Consider the following 22,737-nt stretch of genomic DNA (forward strand, 5'->3'; position numbering starts at 1 on the left):
TAAACTTTCCTCATTACCTTCTTGATTTTCATTTTTTAATGAAATAAGTGACCATGTTGGAGAGGCCCCTAAAGTAAGGAAACAAGGACAGCCTCCAGCCAACGGCTGGAACCAAAGCCCCAATTTCAACGACTCCAAAGAACTGAACTCTGCCGACAGTCTCATGAGCTTGAAACGGGAAAGTTGAAGCTGTGGATAAGACCCCAGTCCTACCGAACACATTAATTCCCATCTTGTGAGATACAGTGAAGTCAAAGACACAACTGAACTGTATCTGGAATCCTGACCCACAGAAGCTGTGAAAAAATAAATTTATGTTGTTTTAAGCTGCTAACTTTGTGTTTATCAGTTATGCAGAAATAACTAATACAGATGTTGACTCTAAAAGGGAGATGTTGCCAATACCAAGTACCTTTAAATGTAGGGTGGCTTTGCAACCAGACAGTGGACAGGATCTGGAAGGATTTTGAGGGGCATGATGGGCAAAACCTAAATTCCCTTGAACAAACTCAAAAACAAATTTGTTGATTTCTGCATAATTTTAATCCCTTCCTTCCTTTACATCTACATTGGTGCTGCTCATGTATTTTTCAATGACTTTATCCTTTTCTCTCATAATTAAGTAAATTTGTGCTTTGCCTCATTTGAACTTAATTACAGTTTCCTTGGAGGTCTTTTTCTCTTCAGTAATCATGTTGACAGCGTCAAACATTTCTTACAGAGATAAATGTTTCCGTCTCTTGTCTATGGCTGTGAAGGAATAAGCCTCTTTAAAAAAGAAAACAAGTTCTTATAAAAATTATGGAATTTAAGACCTTATCTTCTTGAATATATGAATATCTCTGACAAAATAATGAAAACTATCAACAAGATAAAATTAGCACACTTCAATACAATATTTAAAAAAAAACACCTAAGGATTTTTTTTGCTTTTGTACATACATTGAGTGTGTTAAGTGGGAATGTTTCTCTATTTTTTGGACAAAACCAGAAGTTTTTTTTTTTTAATAATTTTTATTCTGCTTTAAGTGAAAGTTTACAAATCAAGTCAGTCTCTCACATATAAACTTATATATACCTTACTACATACTCCCACTTACTCTCCCCCTCATGAGTCAGCCCGCTCCCTCCTTCCAGTCTCTCCTTTTGTGACCGTTTTGCCAGTTTCTAATCCCCTCTACCCTTCCATCTCCCCTCCAGACAGCAGATGCCAACATAGTCTCAAGTGTCCGCCCGATGCAAGTAGCTCACTCCTCATCAGCATCTCTCTCCAACCAATTGTCCAGTCCAATCCGTGTCTGATGAGTTGGCTTCGGGACTGGTTCCTGTCCTGGGCCTACAGAAGGTTTGGGGACCATGACCGCCGGGATTCTTCTAGCCTTAGTCAGACCATTAAGTCTGGTCTTTTTATGAGAATTTGGGGTCTGCATCCCACTGTTCTCCTGCTCCCTCAGGGGTTCTTTGTTGTGCTCCCTGTCCGGGCAGTCATCGGTTGTGGCCAGGCACCACCTAATTCTTCTGGTCTCAGGATGATGTAGTCTCTAGTTCATGTGGCCCTTTCTGTCTCTCGGGCTCATAATTACCTTGTGACCTTGATGTTCTTCAATCTCCTTTTATCCAGGTGGGTTGAGACTCATTGATGCATCTTAGACGGCTGCTTGTTAGCATTTAAGACCTCAGATGCCACACTTCAAGGTGGGATGCAGAATGTTTTTTTAATAGAATTTATTTTGCCAATTGACTTAGATGTCCCCTGAAGCCATAGTCCCCAAACAACTTCCTCTGCTCCGCTGACCTTCGAAGCATTCAGTTTATTCAGGAAACTTCTTTGCTTTTGGTCCAGTCCAGTTGAGCTGACCTCCCCTATTGAGTGTTGTCCTTCCCTTCTCCTAAAGTAGTTTTTATCGACTATCTAATCAGTAAATACCCCTCTCCCCTCTCATAACCACAAAAGAATATGTTCTTCTCAGTTTAAACTATTTCTGAAGATCTTATAATAGTAGATTTATACAATATTTGTCCTTTGCCACTGACTAATTTTACTCAGCATAATGCCTTCCAGGTTCCTCCATGTTATGAAATGTTTCACAGATTCATCATTGTCCTTTATTGATGCATAATATTCCATTGTGTACATATACCATAATTTATTTATCCATTCTTCCCTTGATGGACACCTTGGTTGCTTCCAGCTTTTTGCTATTGTAAACAATGCTGCAATAAACATGGGTGTGCATATATCTGTTCGTGTAAAGGCTCTTATTTCTCTAAGATATATTCCGAAGAGTGGGATTTCTAGGTTGTATGGTAGTTCTATTTCTAACTTTTTAAGAAAACATCAGATATATTTCCAAAGTGGTTGTACCATTTTACATCCCCACCAGCAGTGTATAAGAGTTCCAATCTCTCCGCAGCCTCTCCAACATTTACTGTTTTGTGTTTTTTGGATTAGTGCCAGCCTTGTTGGAGTGAGATGAAATCTCATTGTAGTTTTGCTTGCATTTCTCTGATGGCTAATGATCGAGAACATTTTCTCCTGTATCTGTCAGCCGCCTGAATATCTTTTTTAGTGAAGTGCATGTTCATGTCCTTTGCTCAATTTTTAATCAGGTTGTTTGTCTTTTTGTGGTTGAGTTTTAACAGATTCATGTAGATTTTAGAGATCAGGCACTGGTCAGAGGTGTCATAGGTGAAAAAATTTTCCTAGTCTGTAGGTGGTCTTTTTACTTTTTTGAACCAGAAATTCTGAAAGAAAGAATTTCAAGGAAATGAAGGAGTGGATTTTGAAAACTGTAATAACTTGTACTAAAATTACAAATAGCTAAAGCAAAAACTAAAATTTAAAGAAGAGTAAAACCTTTCAAGACAAGGGAAAAAATGTGCTTGGCTAGATTTTAGTGAAAATAAAGGAATTTGTTAGCGTTTCTTAACCTTCTTTCAAACTTATGGATGTTGTTCTAAGTGGGAAAAACTTTACAGGCCAAAAAAAAAGCAAAAATATGAAGACTAAGCATACCCAGAGCAGTAGCTATACACGTTATGCACTCACACACAGTAACAGGGCAAAAGGAAGTCGAAGGCTGATCCTTCATCTCCGACTCTTGCACTTCTTGGAACTATTTCCACTTTTGAATCTGCACTTCCACTTATTTGCATTGCAATACCAACTTTTTTCTGGTCCCACCCGTGTCTCGCAGGTTCTGGCTTTCAGAGAACATTTATTAGGCTGAAATAATTGTTTCAGTGCAAAATATTGGAGTTTTCCTTCTCTGACAGCTTTCTGTCTTATGCAGGTTCTGGCTTCTGTAGGTTTCACTATAATAACATGCAAACACTAAACATAAGAAAATTGGAGGGTCTATACCTAAAGGTTAGGAAACCCTGGTGGTGTAATGGTTAAGAGCTATGGCAGCTAACCAAAAGGTCGGCAGTTCAAATCCACCAGGCACTCCTTAGAAACCCTAAGGGGCAGTTCTACTCTCTCCTGTAGGGTTGCTATGGGTTGGAATCGACTCAATGGCATTGGGTTTGGTTTTGTTTTTCATACCTAAAGGTCAGTAGTTTGAATCTACCACCCTCTCCTTGAAAACCCTATGAGGCATTTCTACCCTGACCTATAAGCGTCCCTATGAGTTAGAGTCGACTTGGTGGGAATGAGTTTGATGTTTTGGTTTATGCTAACATTCGTCAAAGTATACTTCAAGGCAAATATCAGAGATATACAAGGGCATTTAACAACATGAAAAGGGCCAATTCATCAAGAAGAGCAAGCATTCCTAAATGTATATGCACCTAAAAACAGAGTTTGAAATCGTAGGGAGTAAAAAACTGACAGAACTAGAAGGACAAATTAATGTCCCCAGTTAAATGATTTCAACAGTCTCAAAACCAAACCAAGCCTGCTGCTGTTGCATCGATTCGAACTGATAGAGACCATATAGGACAGAGTAGAACTACCCGGTAGGGTTTCCAAGGAGCGGTTGGAGGATGCACATAAAAGAATATCGTTAAGGATCTAGATGACTTGAACACCACTATCAACCAACCTGCCCTAACTGATATTTATTCTTGAGTGTGTTTTTTATAAATATCAGTTAGAGCAGGTTGGTTGATAAGCTGTTGCTGTCAAGTCAATTCTATCTATAGGGTCGCTATAAGTTGGAATTCACTGGAGGGAAACAGGTTATCAACCAACCTGCCCTAACTGATATTTATAGAAAACACACCCAAGAGTAAAAAAATGCACTTTTTTTTCCCAAGGGCACATGAACCGTTTATTATTATAGACCACAAACTAGGACATAAAACAAATCAATGTAAAAGGATGTAAACAATCCAGGATGTGTTTCTTTTCCACAACAGAATTAAATTAAAATCAATAATAGCAACATATCTGGAAAAACTCCAAACATAGAGAAATTAAAAAACACATTTTGATCACAGTTCAGCATGGGTCAAAGAAGAAACTACAAGAAAATAGAAAATATTTTTACATAATTAATAATGAAAACATGAAAGTAATACAGATAAAAACAGAAATCAATGAAATAAAAACCAAATAATAGGGAAAAAATCAGTAAAACCGAACAATGATATCGTAAGGACAGGTGGTCATTCCCCTGTTTTGTTTCCATATTTGGAGTGTTTTTCTCAATAATACATATGTGCAATTATCCTGGTCTTTCTTTTCCCTGTTTTTCCCCTGGCATTGAAATCTGACATATCTGATAGGTGAATTTTGAGGAACAAAATGTGCATGTGAAATTCATCCTTTTCCTTGCTTCTCTGCAGAAGGCTGTGATCTCTGTCGTATATTATACACTAAGCTGAATAGTAAAAAGGTCTTGGTATATGATGGGGCGGATCTGGAATTTCAACACTGCCTACCTCAGGGGTTTCTTATTTAGATGTTCAAAGCTATGCTTTCAATACCTCTACCTCTAACAAAACTGATATTTTGGTCTACATTTCATAAGCTATTTTTTCTCTCTAGTTGACTCAGAACTAAAGCAAGGAAGAAGGGCAGGATTCCTTCAAATCCTATAATTTCAACAATGGCAAATCAAAGACGCATACACTTTGGTGAATGTAAATTGGTATTGCACGCTTGGAGCAAAATATGTCAATATATTTCAAAATTCTAAAATGTGAGTGACTTTTACCTCAGAAATTTAACTTCTGATAACTTGAAAGAGAAATGTTTAGAATACATAGAATATTTATAGAAGGATTTTTAATATGCAATTTTATAACAGTTAAAAGCAATTGAGGCTTGATTACATAAATAATAATTTACCCATAAAAAGAATAGTATGAAAAAATTATGATATAAATCCACATTGATTGACATGTAAAATGTTTACAGTTTATTAGTTGGTTACTGTACTCTCTGGAAAACCTGGAGGAGTACTGGTTAAGTGCTATGGCTGCTAACCAAAGGGTCGGTAGTTCGAATCTGCCAGGCGCTCCTTGGAAACTCTGCGCGGCAGTTCTACTTTGTGCTGTAGGGTGGCTCTGAGTCAGAATTGACTCGAGGGCAACGGGTTTGGTTTTTTGGTTATTGTACTCTCTATACTAATTAAAAAATAAATAAATAAATAAATATTTTTTATACTAATTTCATATATATTGGTATATTTTTCCCAATGAAAACACGGGCATAAAACAATTTTGTTATACTTTTAAACTTTTTCTTATCTACGGGTTGAAGCACAGCCAGTATTATGTCTTTTTGTCATGCAATTACTGTTATGCACTTGGAATATGTCTAACACAATAGTTGCATCTTTCTGTCTCTGAGGACACTATCCCCACTGCTGCTTCTGTTAGATGTTTTGCCAAAATTCAGTGTATATTAAATTCATTAGTGATGCTTGAACTTTGGCCACTAAGGACCTTTTGCGTATTCATGCAGATGGCTCTGCACATCCATGAGAGACTGAGCAAATACAACACTTGTATTACTTCACAGTGTGAAATATGCCTTTGCTCAGAGAAATCATAAATTATCTCTTTCAAAGCTATAAACATCTCCTTATACTTTTCAGACATTTAACAAAAATGTCTTTTTATTGCAGCATTGAGATATAAGAAATTATTTCCTAGTTTTAAAGTTCATTAGGGTCTCTAGTGAGAGTCTGTATATGATGAGAGATGTTGATAACTCAGGGAACACTATCTATTCCAAAAACTGGACTGTGAACATGTATGGATTCATGAGAAGGGCATCTGTGTGCTATTGGACTCTACTAACACTTTCAGTTTCATCTTGGGGACTATCAAAGTTAAACAGTCAACTAAAGCCATGATTGCCTTCCATAAGTGTAAGTATGTTTTCGTTTGACAATTTCTGTTTCTCTCTTCAATCAATGTTCAATTTCCTTGTTTGAGCAAAATATTAAGCTTATATCTGTTTGAAAATTAAACATGACAATAATTAATTTGAATATTTCTGAAAAAAAAACTATTTCTGAGATTATTTTGTTCTATAAAAATGAACTCACTGGAAATATTTATGACATGGATCAGTAAAAGGAGATGGTCAATTCCAGTTCACTCTTTTTATCTTCCAGCAGTACCTGTCGTATCATAGGTTCTCAAAGGGCGGGAAATGTTGAATAGAACTTTAAATTCTCATGGAATCTAATTTTTTGGGGCCATTAGGCTAGATGTACCCCCGAAACTATTGCCTGAGCTAATCTTAAAACAGTAAACCAAAAATATCTCCTGAAGTCTTCTTTAATCCAAACAATGGTCTAGTTTAATTAGTAAAGAATGTCTGTCTTGAGCATTGTGCTCTTTTAAGAACTACCTCTACAAGATCAAATTTGACAACAGTAACTTAAAGGATTAGATAGGAAACTTAGAGGGCAGTGAGTTTATGATTATGGGGGAGGAACAATTAAAAAACAGGGTGAGAATGGTTGTAAAACTTGAAGAATGTAATCAATGTCACTGAATTGTACAGGTAGAAATTGTTAGATTGTTGCATGTTCTCCTGCGTATATTCTTCACAAAAACCACAAAATAAAAAAAGAAAAGAAAAAGGTCTTAAATGAATTAATGAGTTTCATAGAAGCAGGATCATTTAAGGGGCAACTGGAAGCAACTTACCTCAAATGTCACTCTCACGATTCTATATATATTTATATGAAGATATAACATTGGAATACCAATTTTTCTACAATGTTGTAATTTGTGATTACCATGGCTGCTAACAAAAAGGTGGGCAGTTGGAATCCACCAGGTGCTCCTTGGAAACTCTATGGGGCAGTTCTACTCTGTACCATAGGATCACTATGAGTTGGAATCCACTCCATGGCAACAGGTTGTTTTTTTTTAAAGGAGCTGATTATAAATAGAAATATTCCTTGAAATACACTAAATAGAAAATATGTCTGAGTTAAATTAGTTTATCAGAACTTTTCCTTAACATTATTGTATCAGAGAACATAAGTTATGATGATTAGAAAAAAAAGAAGACTTTTGGAATCTGACACTGCTCTGAGTTAAGATGCCAAAGGAAAGCTTTGGAAGTTTAAGAATTCTCTTGACTTAGGTTAGAACGGTCAACCTATGTAAAATGGTAACTTGCTCACCTACTAAATATTTCTTCCTTTGAGCCTGAATCGGTGCTTCTTTTCAGTGAAGCTACCTATAAACCACAGATACTGTTTTTATAGAAGAAAAGTGCCTCAATTCAACAGACCGTAGGAAAACCATTCACATAACAAACTCTTGGATCTCCATGGGAGATCCATTTCCACCTTGCAATGGTGGAAAATCAGAACACCTGGAGTCCTTTATTAAAGAAGATACATTGTTCTTGACTTATAAGGCAAATATGATATTATTCTTTCATTATTTTCACAAAATTTCAAGGAGCACTTACTACACAATAATATTTAAAACAAAATTTGTCAATATAATCTGACTAGTCAAAAGAGCTTTTGGAAGCATAATCATAGGAACAGTGGTAACAATTAGAGGGAAAGCTAACTCCATCTTGGAGAATCATAGATGGATTCCTGGTAGAATTAATACCTAAACTGAAACTTGAAAAAGTGAGATAAGAGGTTACAGAGTACCAGTGGAGAGATGATAAAGGCAGAAGAAACACATGTGGGAATGTCCAGAGGTAATTTTCAGAATTGCTTTTGTGAGAACTGCAACTAGATTAGGTCAGGTGAAGAAAACTGAACCAGGAGGCATGAATTCAGCAGTCTGACTTTGTAGACTATACTTTATCACTATTGTATACTTTCTTTTGTTAGCAGCCAGAACAAATATATTAGTAGGGTACGGCAAGAAATTGGATAAATTGTATCAGTTGTTACTGGATTAGAGAGAGCCTTAAATGCTAACTGAGAAGCTTACATTTTATGATAATGGTAAAAAAGAACAATTGAAGGGATTAAAACTAATGGGTCAGTTGCATTATTCTCCTTATATTTCTACAAAGGATCATAACCCAAAAAATCTTTAATTTTCTCCCTTCTGCCCTTCTGACGCCGCAGTGGAAGAGGGGGGATGATCCCAACGTTGAGACCTCATTTAGAACCACTAAACTCTCCAACCTTTCCTACAACTCTCTTATCCCCTTAAGAAATTTCATAAAGCCCCTTACTATGGGAAACCCTATTCTGACTCATCATTTATTCCTTTTAATAAAATGGTAAGTGCCTGAAAACATTCCAGCAATCTCAACTCTGAAATCTCAACTCTGGAATGTGTTCCTTCTCCTCCTCTCCACAGCTCTTGCCTAAATTCAAAATAACTTCTGTCTAAATGAGAGCTGCACCAAGGGTGTCAAGGAAACACCTAGTGAAGGGAGAGCATCAGTTAATAATAGTTGAAAAACATTTTTCCACAGCAGATAGGGGAGGAATAATCACATCTGGGCTTGAAACAGAAACAAGTCTAAATGCATTGATTCTAAAAGATTAAATGAGGAGTACCGAAGATATATGTTAAGATAAGTTAATATGATTTTGAAATATTCCAGCTATAAGATAAAAAACCCAAACCAAACACACTGCCGCCAAGTCGATTCCAACTCATAGTGACACTTTAGGACAGAATAGAACTGCCCGATAGAGTTTCCAAGGAGCACCTGGCAGATTCGTACTGCCAACCTCTTGGTTAGCAGCCATAGCACTTAACCACTACGTCACCAGGGTTTCCAGCTATAACATAAATAAATAAATAACATAGGCACCCAGAATTAAGGTAGTAGTGTGAGGGGTGGAAGAAAAGGAGTAAATTAACAGGATAGTAAGCATACAGAAACGACAAGACCTGGTGATAAATTGAAAATAGGAGGAAAAAAGAAGAAATAAAGTCACTAAAAGAGACTCAGATTGATTGAGGAAGAGGGAAAATAGTGAGTACCACTTTTAAAATCTTGACATTTCCACATCTTCATGATATTCAGGAGGAAATAAAATACCAAGAATAAGAATGTTCAGTACAATAGAGAGGAATGAATGTTCACCATCACTGTACAATACAATCAAATGTATGTAAAATAATTTTTTATGGGGAAAACCTAGAAAAGTTTAGACTTTAATGCATTAAAATAAGTCTTAAAGAAAATCTGTCTAGTTAAAAAATATCTGAAGTCTGCCTCAAAGAGGGTACCATGTGATAAGTACTCATTACCTATTGAATAAGTAATGTGTATGCCAATATAGGCATGCTAGAATTTTCTTAATAAAGACCACTGTTAGCTTATTTTGGGGCCTCTCCACTGGGAGCTGCAAACAATCTCTTTAAAGTGTTAAAAAGCAAAGATGTCACCTTGAGGACTAAGGCATGCCTGATGCAAGCCATGGTGTTTTCAATTGCTTCATAAGAATGCGAAAGATAAACAATGAATAAGCAAGACCGAAGAACTGACACATTTGAGTTATGGTGTGGGCGAAGGATGTTGAATATACTATGGACTGCCAAAAGAATGAACAAATCTGTCTTGGAAGAAGTACGACCAGAATGCTCCTTAGAAGCAAGGATGGCGAGACAACATCTCACATACTTTGGACATGTTGTCAGGAGGGATCAGTCCCTGGAGAAGGACTTCATGCTTGGTAAAGTAAAGGACCAGAGAAAAAGAGGAAGACCCTCAACGAGATGGATTGACATAGTGGCTGCAAGAACAGGCTCAAGCGTAACGACGATTGTGAGGATGGCACAGGATCAGGCAGCATTTCATTCTGTTGTACATAGGGTTTCTGTGAGTTGGAACCAATTTGATGGCACCTAACAGAAACAACAACAACTACCAGAAGCGGAGTCCTGATGACACAGTGGCTAAGATCTTGGCTGCTAATCAAAAGGCAGCAGTTCAAATCCACCAGCTGTTCCTTGGAAACCCTATGGGGCAGTTCTACCCTCCCCTGTAGGGTTGCTATGAGTTGAAACTGACTCATCAGCAATGGGTTTTCTACTAGAAGCATGCTTCAGGTTAGGTCGGGGGAGGCAGAAGAGTTGACCCTAAAACAACTTATAAAATGGGACATGATTTCAACAATGTTTATAATATATGTTAAATTGACAGCAATTAGAGCTAGATTGTAGACTCATTAGTAACAACGGTATAAAACATGTGATTGAAATAGGTATGGCCAGGTTGTGGATGCAAAGAGAAGGTAAACAAGCATTGATATGTTTGATGATTGCTTCTCCACTAACCAATTGCACAGGATTCGCTCTCATGTTCACTTCACTTGAAGTTAGAAGCTGGCTATGACTCTGAAGTTCCTCATATTAAATCTTTACTATTGTTCCAAACAGATCCTGTAAGAAACAATAATCGAGGATGAGAAATCAAACAGCACTAACAACCTTCATCTTGCTGGGACTGACAGATGATCCTCAGCTGCAAATTCTGATCTTTATCTTTCTATTTCTTTCCTATATGTTAAGTGTAACTGGAAACCTAACCATCATCATCCTCACTCTGGTGGATTCTCACCTTAAAACACCAATGTATCTTTTCCTTCAAAATTTCTCCTTCTTAGAAATTTCATTCACAACTGCTTGTGTTCCCAGATTCTTGTATAGCATATCTTCTGGGGACAGGTCCATCACCTATGGTGCTTGTGCCAGTCAACTCTTATTTATAGACCTCTTTGCAGTAACAGAATTCTTTCTCCTGGCCACCATGTCCTATGATCGCTATGTGGCCATCTGCAAACCACTGCATTACACAACCATCATGAGCAACAGAGTATGCAAGAACTTCATCCTCTTTTGTTGGGCAGCAGCACTGGTGATCATTCTTCCACCAATTAGTTTGGGTTTGGGCCTGGAGTTCTGTGATTCTAACGTCATTGATCATTTTTGCTGTGATGCATCTCCTATCCTGAAGATCTCTTGCTCAGACACATGGCTGATAGAACAGATGGTTATCGCGTGTGCTGTGTTGACATTCATCATCACCCTCATGTGTGTAGTTCTTTCCTACATCTATATCATCAGGACAATCCTAAGGTTCCCCTCTGCCCAGCGAAAGAAAAAGGCATTCTCCACTTGTTCTTCCCACATGATTGTTGTTTCCATTACTTATGGTAGCTGCATCTTCATTTATGTCAAACCTACGGCCAAGGACGAGGTGGCAATTAATAAAGGCATTTCACTCCTTATTACTTCTATTTCACCAATGTTGAATCCCTTTATTTACACACTGAGAAACAAGCAAGTGAAGCAAGCTTTCAATGACTCAATGAAAAAAAAATGCACTCTTCTCAAAGATGTGAAGGTAAAAGGAAGGTTGATGAATCCAATTAAAAGAGAGGATGAATGGTCACAAACCTGATGCCTCTAAGACCATTTGTCTCTATATAATTCATACTCCAGTCATATTAATTGTTCTTACTTTCTCTTTAAACTTACTTTCTGTAAATTCGGATGAATTCATTCTCTACCCTCTATTAAAACCAAAGTCTTAGAGGATGTTCACTGTCATTATCTGGATGGAAGTGTTGTTTGCCAAATATGTTGTCTACTCTCTGGGAAACAGAGTAGATCACATCTTTCCAATTTCACTGCAGTTGCATGTGACTGGGTAAATGAGGTATGGCTAACCCAGTGAGAGTGGAAGTGATGTGCAACATTGCTGGTACTAGACTATAAATAACCCCATAAGTGATCCACAATGCCTTTTTCCCACCTGCTGATCAGATACCCACACTTACATGACCTTGTAAGCTTCATGTTGATAATGAATAAGCTTTGGAATAGCTTTGGTGTCTGAAGGACTATATAGAGACCTCCCCTACCACTCCTAAATTGAAATCTCCATGAACTGTTTATGTGGGTAGGAAATAAATTTCTGCTCTTTTTGACCTATTGCCCATCTAGGGAACTATTTTACTTAGCTATTATTAAAAAACCTAAGATATGCTACTTTTGGAAAGCAGTGAGGAAACTCACACTGAAGACAGGAAACTTGAAAACTTATGTAATGCAATGGGAAGACTTTTAGTAAAACAGTACCTTATTTGGAAGGTCGACTAAATGTCTACTGAGATTACATCTCAGGAAAGTAGTTGAACAAAGCCAATAGTGTGTATTGTCTACTACTTGCTACATTTAGCAAGGTTTTATAGAATAGGAATGAGTTTGAGCTAAAATTTGCTGGTTTGAGAGCAGAAATTAAAGGGAGTAAAAAGGATACAAAAATCTGGGGTATAGCAAATTTTTAAAATCCAACTGCTTCCAAAGCCTAAACAGTAAGAATAAAAATAATAAATAAGACTAAAAAAACTTTAAGAAATGAAGGCCAATTATGAGTTCTCAGTTAAAAAGATTCAGTTCTATAACACAGGTTATATTAAGGGAATTTTCTTTCTAAGCAAGGCTTTTGTTTCAGATAGGCATAAACTAGTCACCATTAAGTTATAAAAAAGAAGCCCTGGTGGCACCGTGGTTAAAGCACTGGGTTGTTAACCAAAAGGTTAGCAGTTTGAACCCACCAGCCATTTCAAAGGAGAAAGATGTGGCAGTCTGCTTCCATGAAGATTTACAACCTTGGAAACCCTATAGGGGCAGTGCTGCTCTATCCCATAGTGTCACTATGAGTTGAAATCAATTCAATGGCAATGGGTTTGGTTTTGGTTTGGGTTGCACCATGACTAAGCATTTGGCTACAAACTTAAAGGTTGACAGCTTGAACCCACACAGTGGCTCCGTGAGAGAAAGACATGGCTATCTCCTTCTGTAAAGATTACAGGAAAGGAAGCCCTATAAGGTAGTTCTGCTCTCTCTTACAGTATTGCTATGAGTTGAAAGTGACTGATGGCACATAACAGCAAGTAACAAAAATGAAAGAAGAAACAGAGCAGACCTGAGAGCTACATCTAGGAAAGAACTGTGTGTGGAATTGCTGGCACACATAAAACTGATTGGAAACAAGTAAGTCAGGAGTTTTCTAGCTTGATGAGGGAATTTGAGGGAACTTCCATGCTGTTTTCTCTTTTGCCATTTGAATGCCAATTCCCAGGGTAACCTCTGAAGTCACAGGTTATATGTGGCAGCCATTCACGAGAAGAAAGAATCTAACATTATATATTCTTGAGTCTTTTTGATACATTAGTTAGCCCACAATATTAATATATATTAAAAGAAGATAAAAACAGATTTCCTAAAAATGTAATCCTGTAATGAAGAAAACCACATAAAATTGCATTTAGAAGTATAATAAGAATTATATCTGCAAATTTACTGAAAATAAAGAAAGAATTCTCCTGGTAGCCTCCTGCAATCCCTGTGCAAAAAGCAGTAATTTCCTTTTGAAAGTAAACAAGAATTTAAGATTTAAAAATAAACTAACAGGATAAAAAAAATGTAATAATAAAAAATCATAAATATAGCTCTTCCAGTTCTAGGACTATGATAGAATAAGATAAGCTGAAACTATCACTTAAAATTTTTTGGAAGTTCTGGAGTGTGGGGCTGGTGTTCAAGTGGCTCAAGAGAATGGGGCTATCACTGAAAATAGAGGGGTTTAGGCTGCTGTGCCAGTGGGCCAGAAGAATGAGAAGGGAGCTGCCTGGAAATGAAGGGGTGGGATCACCATTCAGGTAGGTCAGGAGAATGAGGCCAGCCAAAGCCAAGGATGTGGAGTTGCAGTTCTGTAAGGACAGAGCTAATGCCTAGGGCCAAGGGACCACCACCCAGAATCTGGACAGCATGGGCAAGGCCCAGATTCCGGAGGGTGGAGCCATTGCCCAGATGTGCCTGGAAAACAGAGGATTATTTTCAACCCTTGACAGCTAGTGAAATTAGCTTTTTTGAGCTTTGGACTTGCTTTGGTACCCATGACCCCTTCTTTCCATCCACTTTCTCCTATTTCAGATGGGAATGCCTACCTTGTGTCTATTCAATCATTATACTTTGGGAGCAGATAACTTGTATTCTAGTTTTCAAAGGTCCATAGATGGAAAGGAATTTTGCGCCAGGATGGAACAGACCCATATTCTCATTCTTCTTGATTTAGACTATCCAGGAGATGAGATTTTGGACTTAGGGTTGATGGTGGCATGGGTTAAAACTTTTGGGATGATGTGATAGGGTGAATACGCTTTTTGCACATGGGAAGAACATGAGTTTTGGGGAGTCAAATGGTTAAATGTTATAGATTGAATTGTGGGCCAGAATATGTGTTGGAATCCTAACATCTATACCTGTGGACATAATCCTATTTAGAAATATGTTTTTCTTTCTTAAGCCAATTAGATCACACTCAAGTAGGGTAAATTCTAAATCTAATCATTTTCAAGTTTAAAAAGCAAAGATGAGACACAAAAATATGTACACACAGTGTGGGGGGAGCCAGACATGGGAGAAGACACCATATGAGGTTGTCTGTAAGTCAAGGAACCAAGAAACACCTGGGGTATGTACAAGGAAGGAATCAATACAGCCAATACTCTGATTTGGACTTTTAGCCTCTAGAACTGTAAGAAAATAAATTCTTGTTCTTTCAAGCTACCTAATTGTAGCATGTCTGTTAGAGCTGTCACAACAGAAATACTGTAAGTGGAGGACTTTAAAGAACAGGCATTTATTTTCTCACAGTTTTGGAGTCTAGAAGTCCAAATCAGGCCATCATCTGTAGGCGAGAGTCCTTCTTTCTTGGAAGCCCCACAAGTTCCTTGATACTCCGTGGTATCCTAAAAAGGAGAAGTTTTGAGGAAAAAAGTTCATGGCAGTTTTAAGATGGGAATACATTAAAGTGAGGGTAGTGATGGTCAGGTTCCCATTTGCACTAGATGTGTAGACAACAAACAGAAACATAAAACTCAAATCTTCATTTGTCCCTGGAGTATGAATGTAGTTAATGATATATGGTTTCTCATAACTGATTTATACTTCCACTCGATCTCCTCACAAACTAAAATGATATTGAACTGAGAAGAGTGTGTGAAATCACATGGCCTTGGACATTGGCTAGAAAAATCTAATCGCTGTAGTTAAGGGTCATTTTCTTAATGATAATATATCTCGTCAAAACCCTGGTAGCCTCAGTTTTATTGATGTGCTTCCAGGTTTATGATCTACTCCCTGCTGGGCCTGGCTACCATCAGGAATATCTCATACCACTCTGTAGTTGCAGGATAGCAAGAAACAAGAGCACTTCCCACTATCTCCTCTGTCACTGATACTAGGTGGATGTGTAGGTTCAGTTACTCAGCGGACCTTGCTGACACAAATAATGGCAGAAAGTGGGATGCTCACCAGCCCTAACCTGCAATGCCTTCTTCAGTTTCTTTGTTGCTGATGGTGCTTAAGGCTCAGCCTCTTGCTGGGTCTAACTGACGTGGTGGTGTGGGGAAGGGAGGTGAAGCCTAGCTGTGACTAGCCCCACCCTGCACTACCTTGTCAAGTCTCAGTGCTGCTGGGTAGATCAAGGCTCAGACACCACTGAAACTACCCTGGTTGGGGGAATTGGAGCACTGCATGGTTCTGCAAGGTAGGATATGGGAGATGAGCTCCCTGCTTGGCCTTGCCAATATCACTCAGGTGGGAGAACTGGAGCTCAAAACCTGCTTCCATGGGGCTTGGGTAGAGTGCGGTGGAAGATCACCTTCCACCTGGTCCCACTGAACCACTGAAACCACATGGGGTGTGGTGGTTTGGGGTCTCTGGTTGAGCTTTCCTGCAGTAGGGTGGGTATTGACAAAAAGGGTTTCTGTTGTTAGGCCACCCTTTTCTCAGTCATTTGGCTAGGGGAACAGGTTTTTCTTGGAGCTTATTTTCTTTGTGCCTGTTGGTGGCTCTGGATGTGAAACTTATGCAATGTCCTGTCCGGGACTTATGGGAAAAATTAGGAAACCCAGGGAACTCACGGCCATGTAACTTCTCAAGCCCTGAGGATCTTGGAAACCCTGGTGGTGTAGTGGTTAAGTGCTTTGGATGCCAACCAAGAGGTCGTCGTTTTGAATCTGCCAGGTGCTCCTTGGAAACTTTGTGGGGCAGTTCTACTCCATCCTATAGGGTCGCTATGAGTTGGAATCAACTCGAAGGCAGTGGGTTTTGGTTTTGGAGGATCTTAGGCAGCCCACCTTCTTTCCATTTTTCACAAACTTCCTATGCTTGTTTTTTGTGTTATATCCACATTTTTTTAGTTGTATGGAGGGGAGGAACTGGAAGAAATGGGGCTACTCCCTCTTGGCAAAACTGGAAATTTGCTTTTTCAGCTGAAATGTTTTATGATTGCATAATTACAAAATAAATTTGGCAATTTACATTTCAACAGACACGGTGTGAAAGCAGCCATTTTCCAAGGATTGCAATAAGCAAGATGCATAAGAGCTATTTCAACATAAGTATTTATCTAGGTATCACTTAATTTGGATTTGAATATTATAGTGAGTTTGAGCAAATTTTAATACATTTTTTGCTCAATTGGATTTGCTATCATGAAAATTATCTATTTCTGTTCTTATTTTCCTTTTGAATTATTTGTATAGCCTCTTGCAACATGAGCTCCTTTTATCATTTAGATACTAACCTGGCATGTATTTTTCAGCATCTATTTATTTATTCCTGTAATATCTCCTCTAAAAATTGATGATATGATAAATCATATGGATAATTTTTTCTGATACATAGATTTTTCCTTTATTTCTAGACTAAACTCTGGCCATAATCTATTTTTCTTTTAATATGTGGCTAGAATCAACTTAAAAACATACACATGTTTTATATAGAAAATTTGTTTTACCTAAATACAATTGTGATGTTTTCTTTTTTTCTGGTTTGGAATGGTTTACTTTAAAAAATTTAGAGTGCAGTAAATTAGATTTTTTTTTTAAGTTAGTGAGAATTTTTTGAAGCATTTCAGTCCTGAGTCTATTGTATAAATAGGCAGAGATTTATTCAATTTCCAAATACATTTTATGAGTATTTTTGCATGTAAATTGTAATTTCTTAATTCATAGTTTCTCAAGAAATTTTGAATTACTTCAGATTTTTCTATGATGTTGCTATGGATTGAATGCAGTATAAAAATTCATTTTTAACTTTTATATTGATTTCTCTCTTTTTTTCCTTATTTGAGTATATGAGATTTAATTTCCTGTATTTTACATAGAATCAACTTCTGTATTATTTCATCTTTATGTTGTTATAGCTTTTACTTTTTGTCCTAATCCATTTTTCACTTTATTTTATTTTGTGGTATTTCTAATTTCTTAAAATGAGTGTTGGTTTCTCTGTATTTAATCTACTTGTAAATTTTTAATAATGATCATATTTAAGAACACAAATTTCTCTTGATAGGTGTTATTTTAATTTCAGATTTTTAACCAACATTTTAACCGGCTTTGTGTGATTAATTTCCAAGGAGTTTTTAATTTTTACTTTTAAATTCTTATATCCAATTTGTAGCTTCTAAAACTCTACTTTTGTGAGGATACAGTCAGAGTTATAAGTTATTTTAGGACACCTGTTTATTCTCTTTTCTTTTCTTTTTAAACTGATAGATTTACTTATCATCTCATTGTGTGTGTGAGCAATTTTAAATTCTCCTTTTCATCCATGATGCATTAATTTTGTAATCTTCATTTCATACTCTATAAATTCTAATTTTTTTCATCATGTAACTATTGCAGTCTCATATTCCATGTCAGTGTGGATATGAAATCTAAGTCTGACTGGATACATTTTGAAACATCTTTTTTCACTCTCTTCCAACCCATGGAAGCAGCAGTAGGGAGATCAAAAGACACATTCCATTGGGCAAATCTGCTGCTAAAGACCTCTTTAAAGGTTGAAAAGTGAAGATGTCACGTTGAAGACTAAAGTGTGCTTGACCCAGGCCATGGTATTTTCAATCGCATCATATGCATGCGAAAGCTGGTCAATGAATAAAGAAGACTGAAGAAGAATTGATGCCTTTGAATTGAGGTGTTGGTGAAGAATGTTGAATATATTGTGGACTGCCAAAAGGATGAGCAAATCTGTCTTGGAAGAAGTACAACCAGAACACTCCTTAGAAGCAAGGATGGCCAGACTGCATATTAAATACTTTGGGCATGTTGTCAGGAAGGATCGGTCCCTGGAAAAGGACATCATGCTTGGTAAAATAGAGGGTGAGCGAAAAAGAGAAAGACCCTCAAAGAGGTGGACTGACACAGTGGCTACAACAATGGGCTCAAGCATAACAATGATTGTGAGCATGGCGCAGGACCAGGCAGTGTTTCCTTCTGTGGTACACAGGATCACTAGGAGTTGGAACTGACTCAATAGCATCTAACAACAACAACGAACCTATGCCATACTTAGTGTCAGTTTAAAGCCTTAAACTGCTCTGTTTCCAATGTTTCCGTCATCTCTGGCATCCAGGGATTTCCTTTATTTACTGTAAGAGAAGCTAAAGAACAAAAATAATATTTATTAAATTTTATTGACCGTATTTCTGGTGTTTTATTGGTAGTATTTTCATATATTTTAGGCTACCATACTTTCCTAGTTCTGGAAGAGTAAAACAGTCTTACACATTAATTAAAAGTTTTAGCCTTAAACCTTTTTATAATCATATCAATGTGGAAGTCATTGTTAAATAGATTTGGAGTAGGAAGTCAAGTTGTAAATCCTCCATAGCTAAACCTAAAGAAGTTTTAAATATTTTAGTAAAACTAAAGGAGAAATTATTTAGATACAGATATGATTCAAATTTTAAAAGAATTGAAGAAATATTTACCCCTTCATTTTGATTAATAAATGCGTTTTTTATCTTACTTTTTAAGAACAATGCAATTCATTTCATTGAGTCATTGAAGGCTCTGTTCACTGGGTATAAACAAATGGGTGCATCATATGAGAGATAGAAGACATGAGCAGAGATAGCTTTATTAAAAAATACTCTTGCTTTGCTGAAGGTTTGATATAGATGAAGATGCAGCTGCCATAGGTGAAGGGAATCATGATCATGATGCCTGGCTACAACCAATGACTGCCCTAACAGGGAACACAACAGAGAACCCCTGAGAGAGCAGGACAGCAGTGGGATGCAGACCTCAAATTCTCATAAAAAGACCAGACTTAATGGTCTGATTGAGACTAGAAGGACCCTGAAGGTCATGGTTCCCAGACCTTCTGTTAGTCAAAGACAGGAACCATTCCCAAATCCATCTCTTCAGACAGAGATTGGGGTAGACTACCTGACAAAAAATGATACTGGTGAGGAGTGAGCTTCTTGGCTCAAGTAGATACATGAGACTACGTGGGCAGCTCCTGTCTGGAGGGAATCTGAGAAGGCAGAAGGTGACAGAAGCTGGCTGAATGGACACAGAAATACAGGGTGGAGATAAGGAGTGTCCTGTCTCATTAAGGGGAGAGCAACTAGGAGTGTATAGCAATGTGTACATAAATTTTTGTATGAGAGACTGACTTGATTTGTAAACTTTCACTTAAAGCACAATAAAAATTAAAAATGTATGTATGTAAAATGATAAAGTTCATGGAAGGAAAAATAGGGACAACCCTAGGAGCCCTGACACATGGTTTAAGCAGAATACAACTCTATTAACAATGTGCAAATGCCAGAAGAGAAAATAGATTAATGGGAGCTCTAAAAATCAAACTCTTATACTCATCCAAAGACTTCATCAAAAGAGTCAAAAAACAACCTACAGACTGGAAAAGAATTTTGGCTATGACATGTCCAATCAGTGTCTAATCTCTAAAATCTACAAGATATTGCAAAACTTCAACAAGAAAAAGGCAAATAACCCAATTAAAAAATTGGCAAAGGATATGAACAGACAGCTCACCAAAGAAGATATTCAGGTAGCTAACAGAAACATGAGGAAATGCTCACGATCATTAGCCATTAGAGAAATGCAAATCAAAAAGGGCAATGAGATACCATCTCACCCCAACAAGGCTAGCATTAATTCAAAAAACACAAAATAATAAATGTTACAGTGATTGTGGAGAGACTGGGACACTTATACACTGCTGGTGGGAATGTAAAATGGTACAATTACTTTGGAAATCAATTTAGAACTTCCTTAAAAAGCTAGAAATAGAAGTACCATGTGATCCAGCAGTCACACTCCTTGGAATATATCCTAGAAAAATAAGAGCGGTCACATGAATAGATATAGGCACACTCATGTTCATTGCAGCACTGTTCACAATAGCAAAAAGATGGAAACAACCTAGATGCCCATCAGCGGATGAATGGATAAAGAAATTATGGCATATTCACGCAACGGAATACTACACAATTATGTAGTATGATGATGAATCCAGGAAACATCTCATAACACAGATGCGTCTGGAAGGCATTATCCTGAGTGAAATTCACCAGTCACAAAAGGACAAGTATTGTATGAGACCACTATTGTAAGAACTCAAGAAAAAGTTTAAACACAGAAGAAAACATTCTTTGATGGTTACGAGGATGGGGAGGGTGGGAGAGGGGTATTCACTACCTAGACAATAGACAAGAATTATCTTAGGTGAAGGGGTGGACAACACACAATATAGAGAAAGTCAGCACAACTGGACTGAACCAAAATCTAAGAAGTTTCCTGAATACAACCAAACACTTCAAGGGACAGAGTAGCAGGGACAAGGTGTCTAGGGATTACGGTTTCAGGGGGCATCTAGGTCATTGGCATAACAGAGTGTATTAAGATAATACTCTGCATCCCACTTTGGTGAGTGGCATCCGGGGTCTTAAAAGGTAGGGAGCTGCCATCTAAGATGCATCAGTTAGTCACAACCCACCTGGAGCAAAGGAGAATGAAGAACACCAAAGACACAAGGAAGATATTACCCAAGAGACATAAGGGCCACATAAACTAGAGACTCCATCAACCTGACACTAGAAGAACTATGTGGTGTCCACCTACCACCAATGACCATCCTGACTAAGCAGGAAAAAAGCGGAGTGCAGAACTCAAATTCTAGTAAAAAATCCAGACTTTATGGTTTGACTGAGATTGGAGGAGCCCCAGCATATATCACCCCTGGAAGCTGTGTTAAACCAGAACTAAATCCATTCCAGAATCCAACTCTTCAAAGATTAGACCGGAGTATAAGACATAAAACTATACTTGTGAAGAGTATGCTTCTTAGTTCAAGTAAATACATGAGACTAAGTGGGCACCTCCAACGTGGCAAGGTGAGAAGGCAGAAAGTGTCAAGAACTGGTTGAATGGACACGGGAAATCTGAGGTGGAAAGGAGGAGTGTACTGACATATAGGAATTTCAACTAGGGTCACATAACAATGTGTGTATAAATTTTTGCATGAGAAACTAACTTGAGCTGTAAACTTTCACTTAAAGCACAGTAAAAAAAATAATAATAATAAATAAATAAAACAACAATTTATAATGTAATATCCTAGAAGAGGTTTTGGAACACGAAAATGACATCCAGTAAAAACTAAGGAAATGTTGATAAAGACTTAGTTAATAGTGTATCCACATTGGCTCCTTCATTGTAATGCGTGTGCCGTACTATTATAAAACCAAACCAAACTCCTTGCTGTCAAGTTGATTCCAACTCACAGCAACCCTATAGAACACAGTAGAACTGACCCGTAGGGTTTCCTATCTGACAATGTCTGCCTTATAACTGATGCTTTGGAACCTTCATATTTAAATTAATGTTATTATGATTGGCTTACAATCTGCTGTCTTGGTACCTGTTTATGACTATTTCCATTTGTTCTTTGGTAGTTTTTGTTCTTATTCTACCTTCTCTTGTTCTAACGAGCATTTCTTTAAACCCACTTTATCTCCTCTATGGACTTTTGGTTTAAATATGTGTTTAACATTTTTAGTGGTTGGCTGACAGCCTGCAATATGTTTTTTTAACTAATTTGAGTCAAACTTCAAATAATATTATACCAATTTATGCTTAATGTGAGGTCCTTAAAACAGTATGTTTTCAATTTCTCTCTCCCTCATCCTTGTGAACTCTATGGGGCAGTTCTACTCTGTCTTATAGGGTCGCTATGGGGTGGTTTCATCCTTGTGGCTTCCTGATAATACATTTTACATTTAATTGTGCTATGAACACAAATTTTTTACTATTTCTCCTTAAACAGCTATCTTTTACAATTAAAAACAAAAACTATTTTTTTTTCTCTTTTTAGTCCATTTCTTCATTTCTTTGTATAGATAAAATTTTCTGACAAATGTTATATTACTTCTGCCTGCAGAGCTTTCCTAACATTTTCTGTAGACTAGGCCTTCTGTCAGTGAGTTACTCA

At 37.3% G+C, this 22,737-nt stretch overlaps 1 protein-coding gene across 1 annotated transcript; it reads left to right on the plus strand.

Moving 5' to 3' along the window:
* The first annotated feature begins 9,596 nt into the window (after positions 1 to 9,596).
* Positions 9,597 to 11,815, plus strand: LOC100661595 (olfactory receptor 6C2-like). Its single transcript, XM_003405523.3, has one exon. The coding sequence runs from the start codon at positions 10,817 to 10,819 to the stop codon at positions 11,813 to 11,815; it is 999 nt and encodes a 332-aa protein (XP_003405571.1). The 5' UTR covers positions 9,597 to 10,816.
* The last annotated feature ends 10,922 nt before the right edge of the window (positions 11,816 to 22,737 follow it).

The sequence above is a fragment of the Loxodonta africana genome, chromosome 4, assembly GCF_030014295.1.
Source record: "Loxodonta africana isolate mLoxAfr1 chromosome 4, mLoxAfr1.hap2, whole genome shotgun sequence".
NCBI lineage: Eukaryota > Metazoa > Chordata > Mammalia > Proboscidea > Elephantidae > Loxodonta > Loxodonta africana.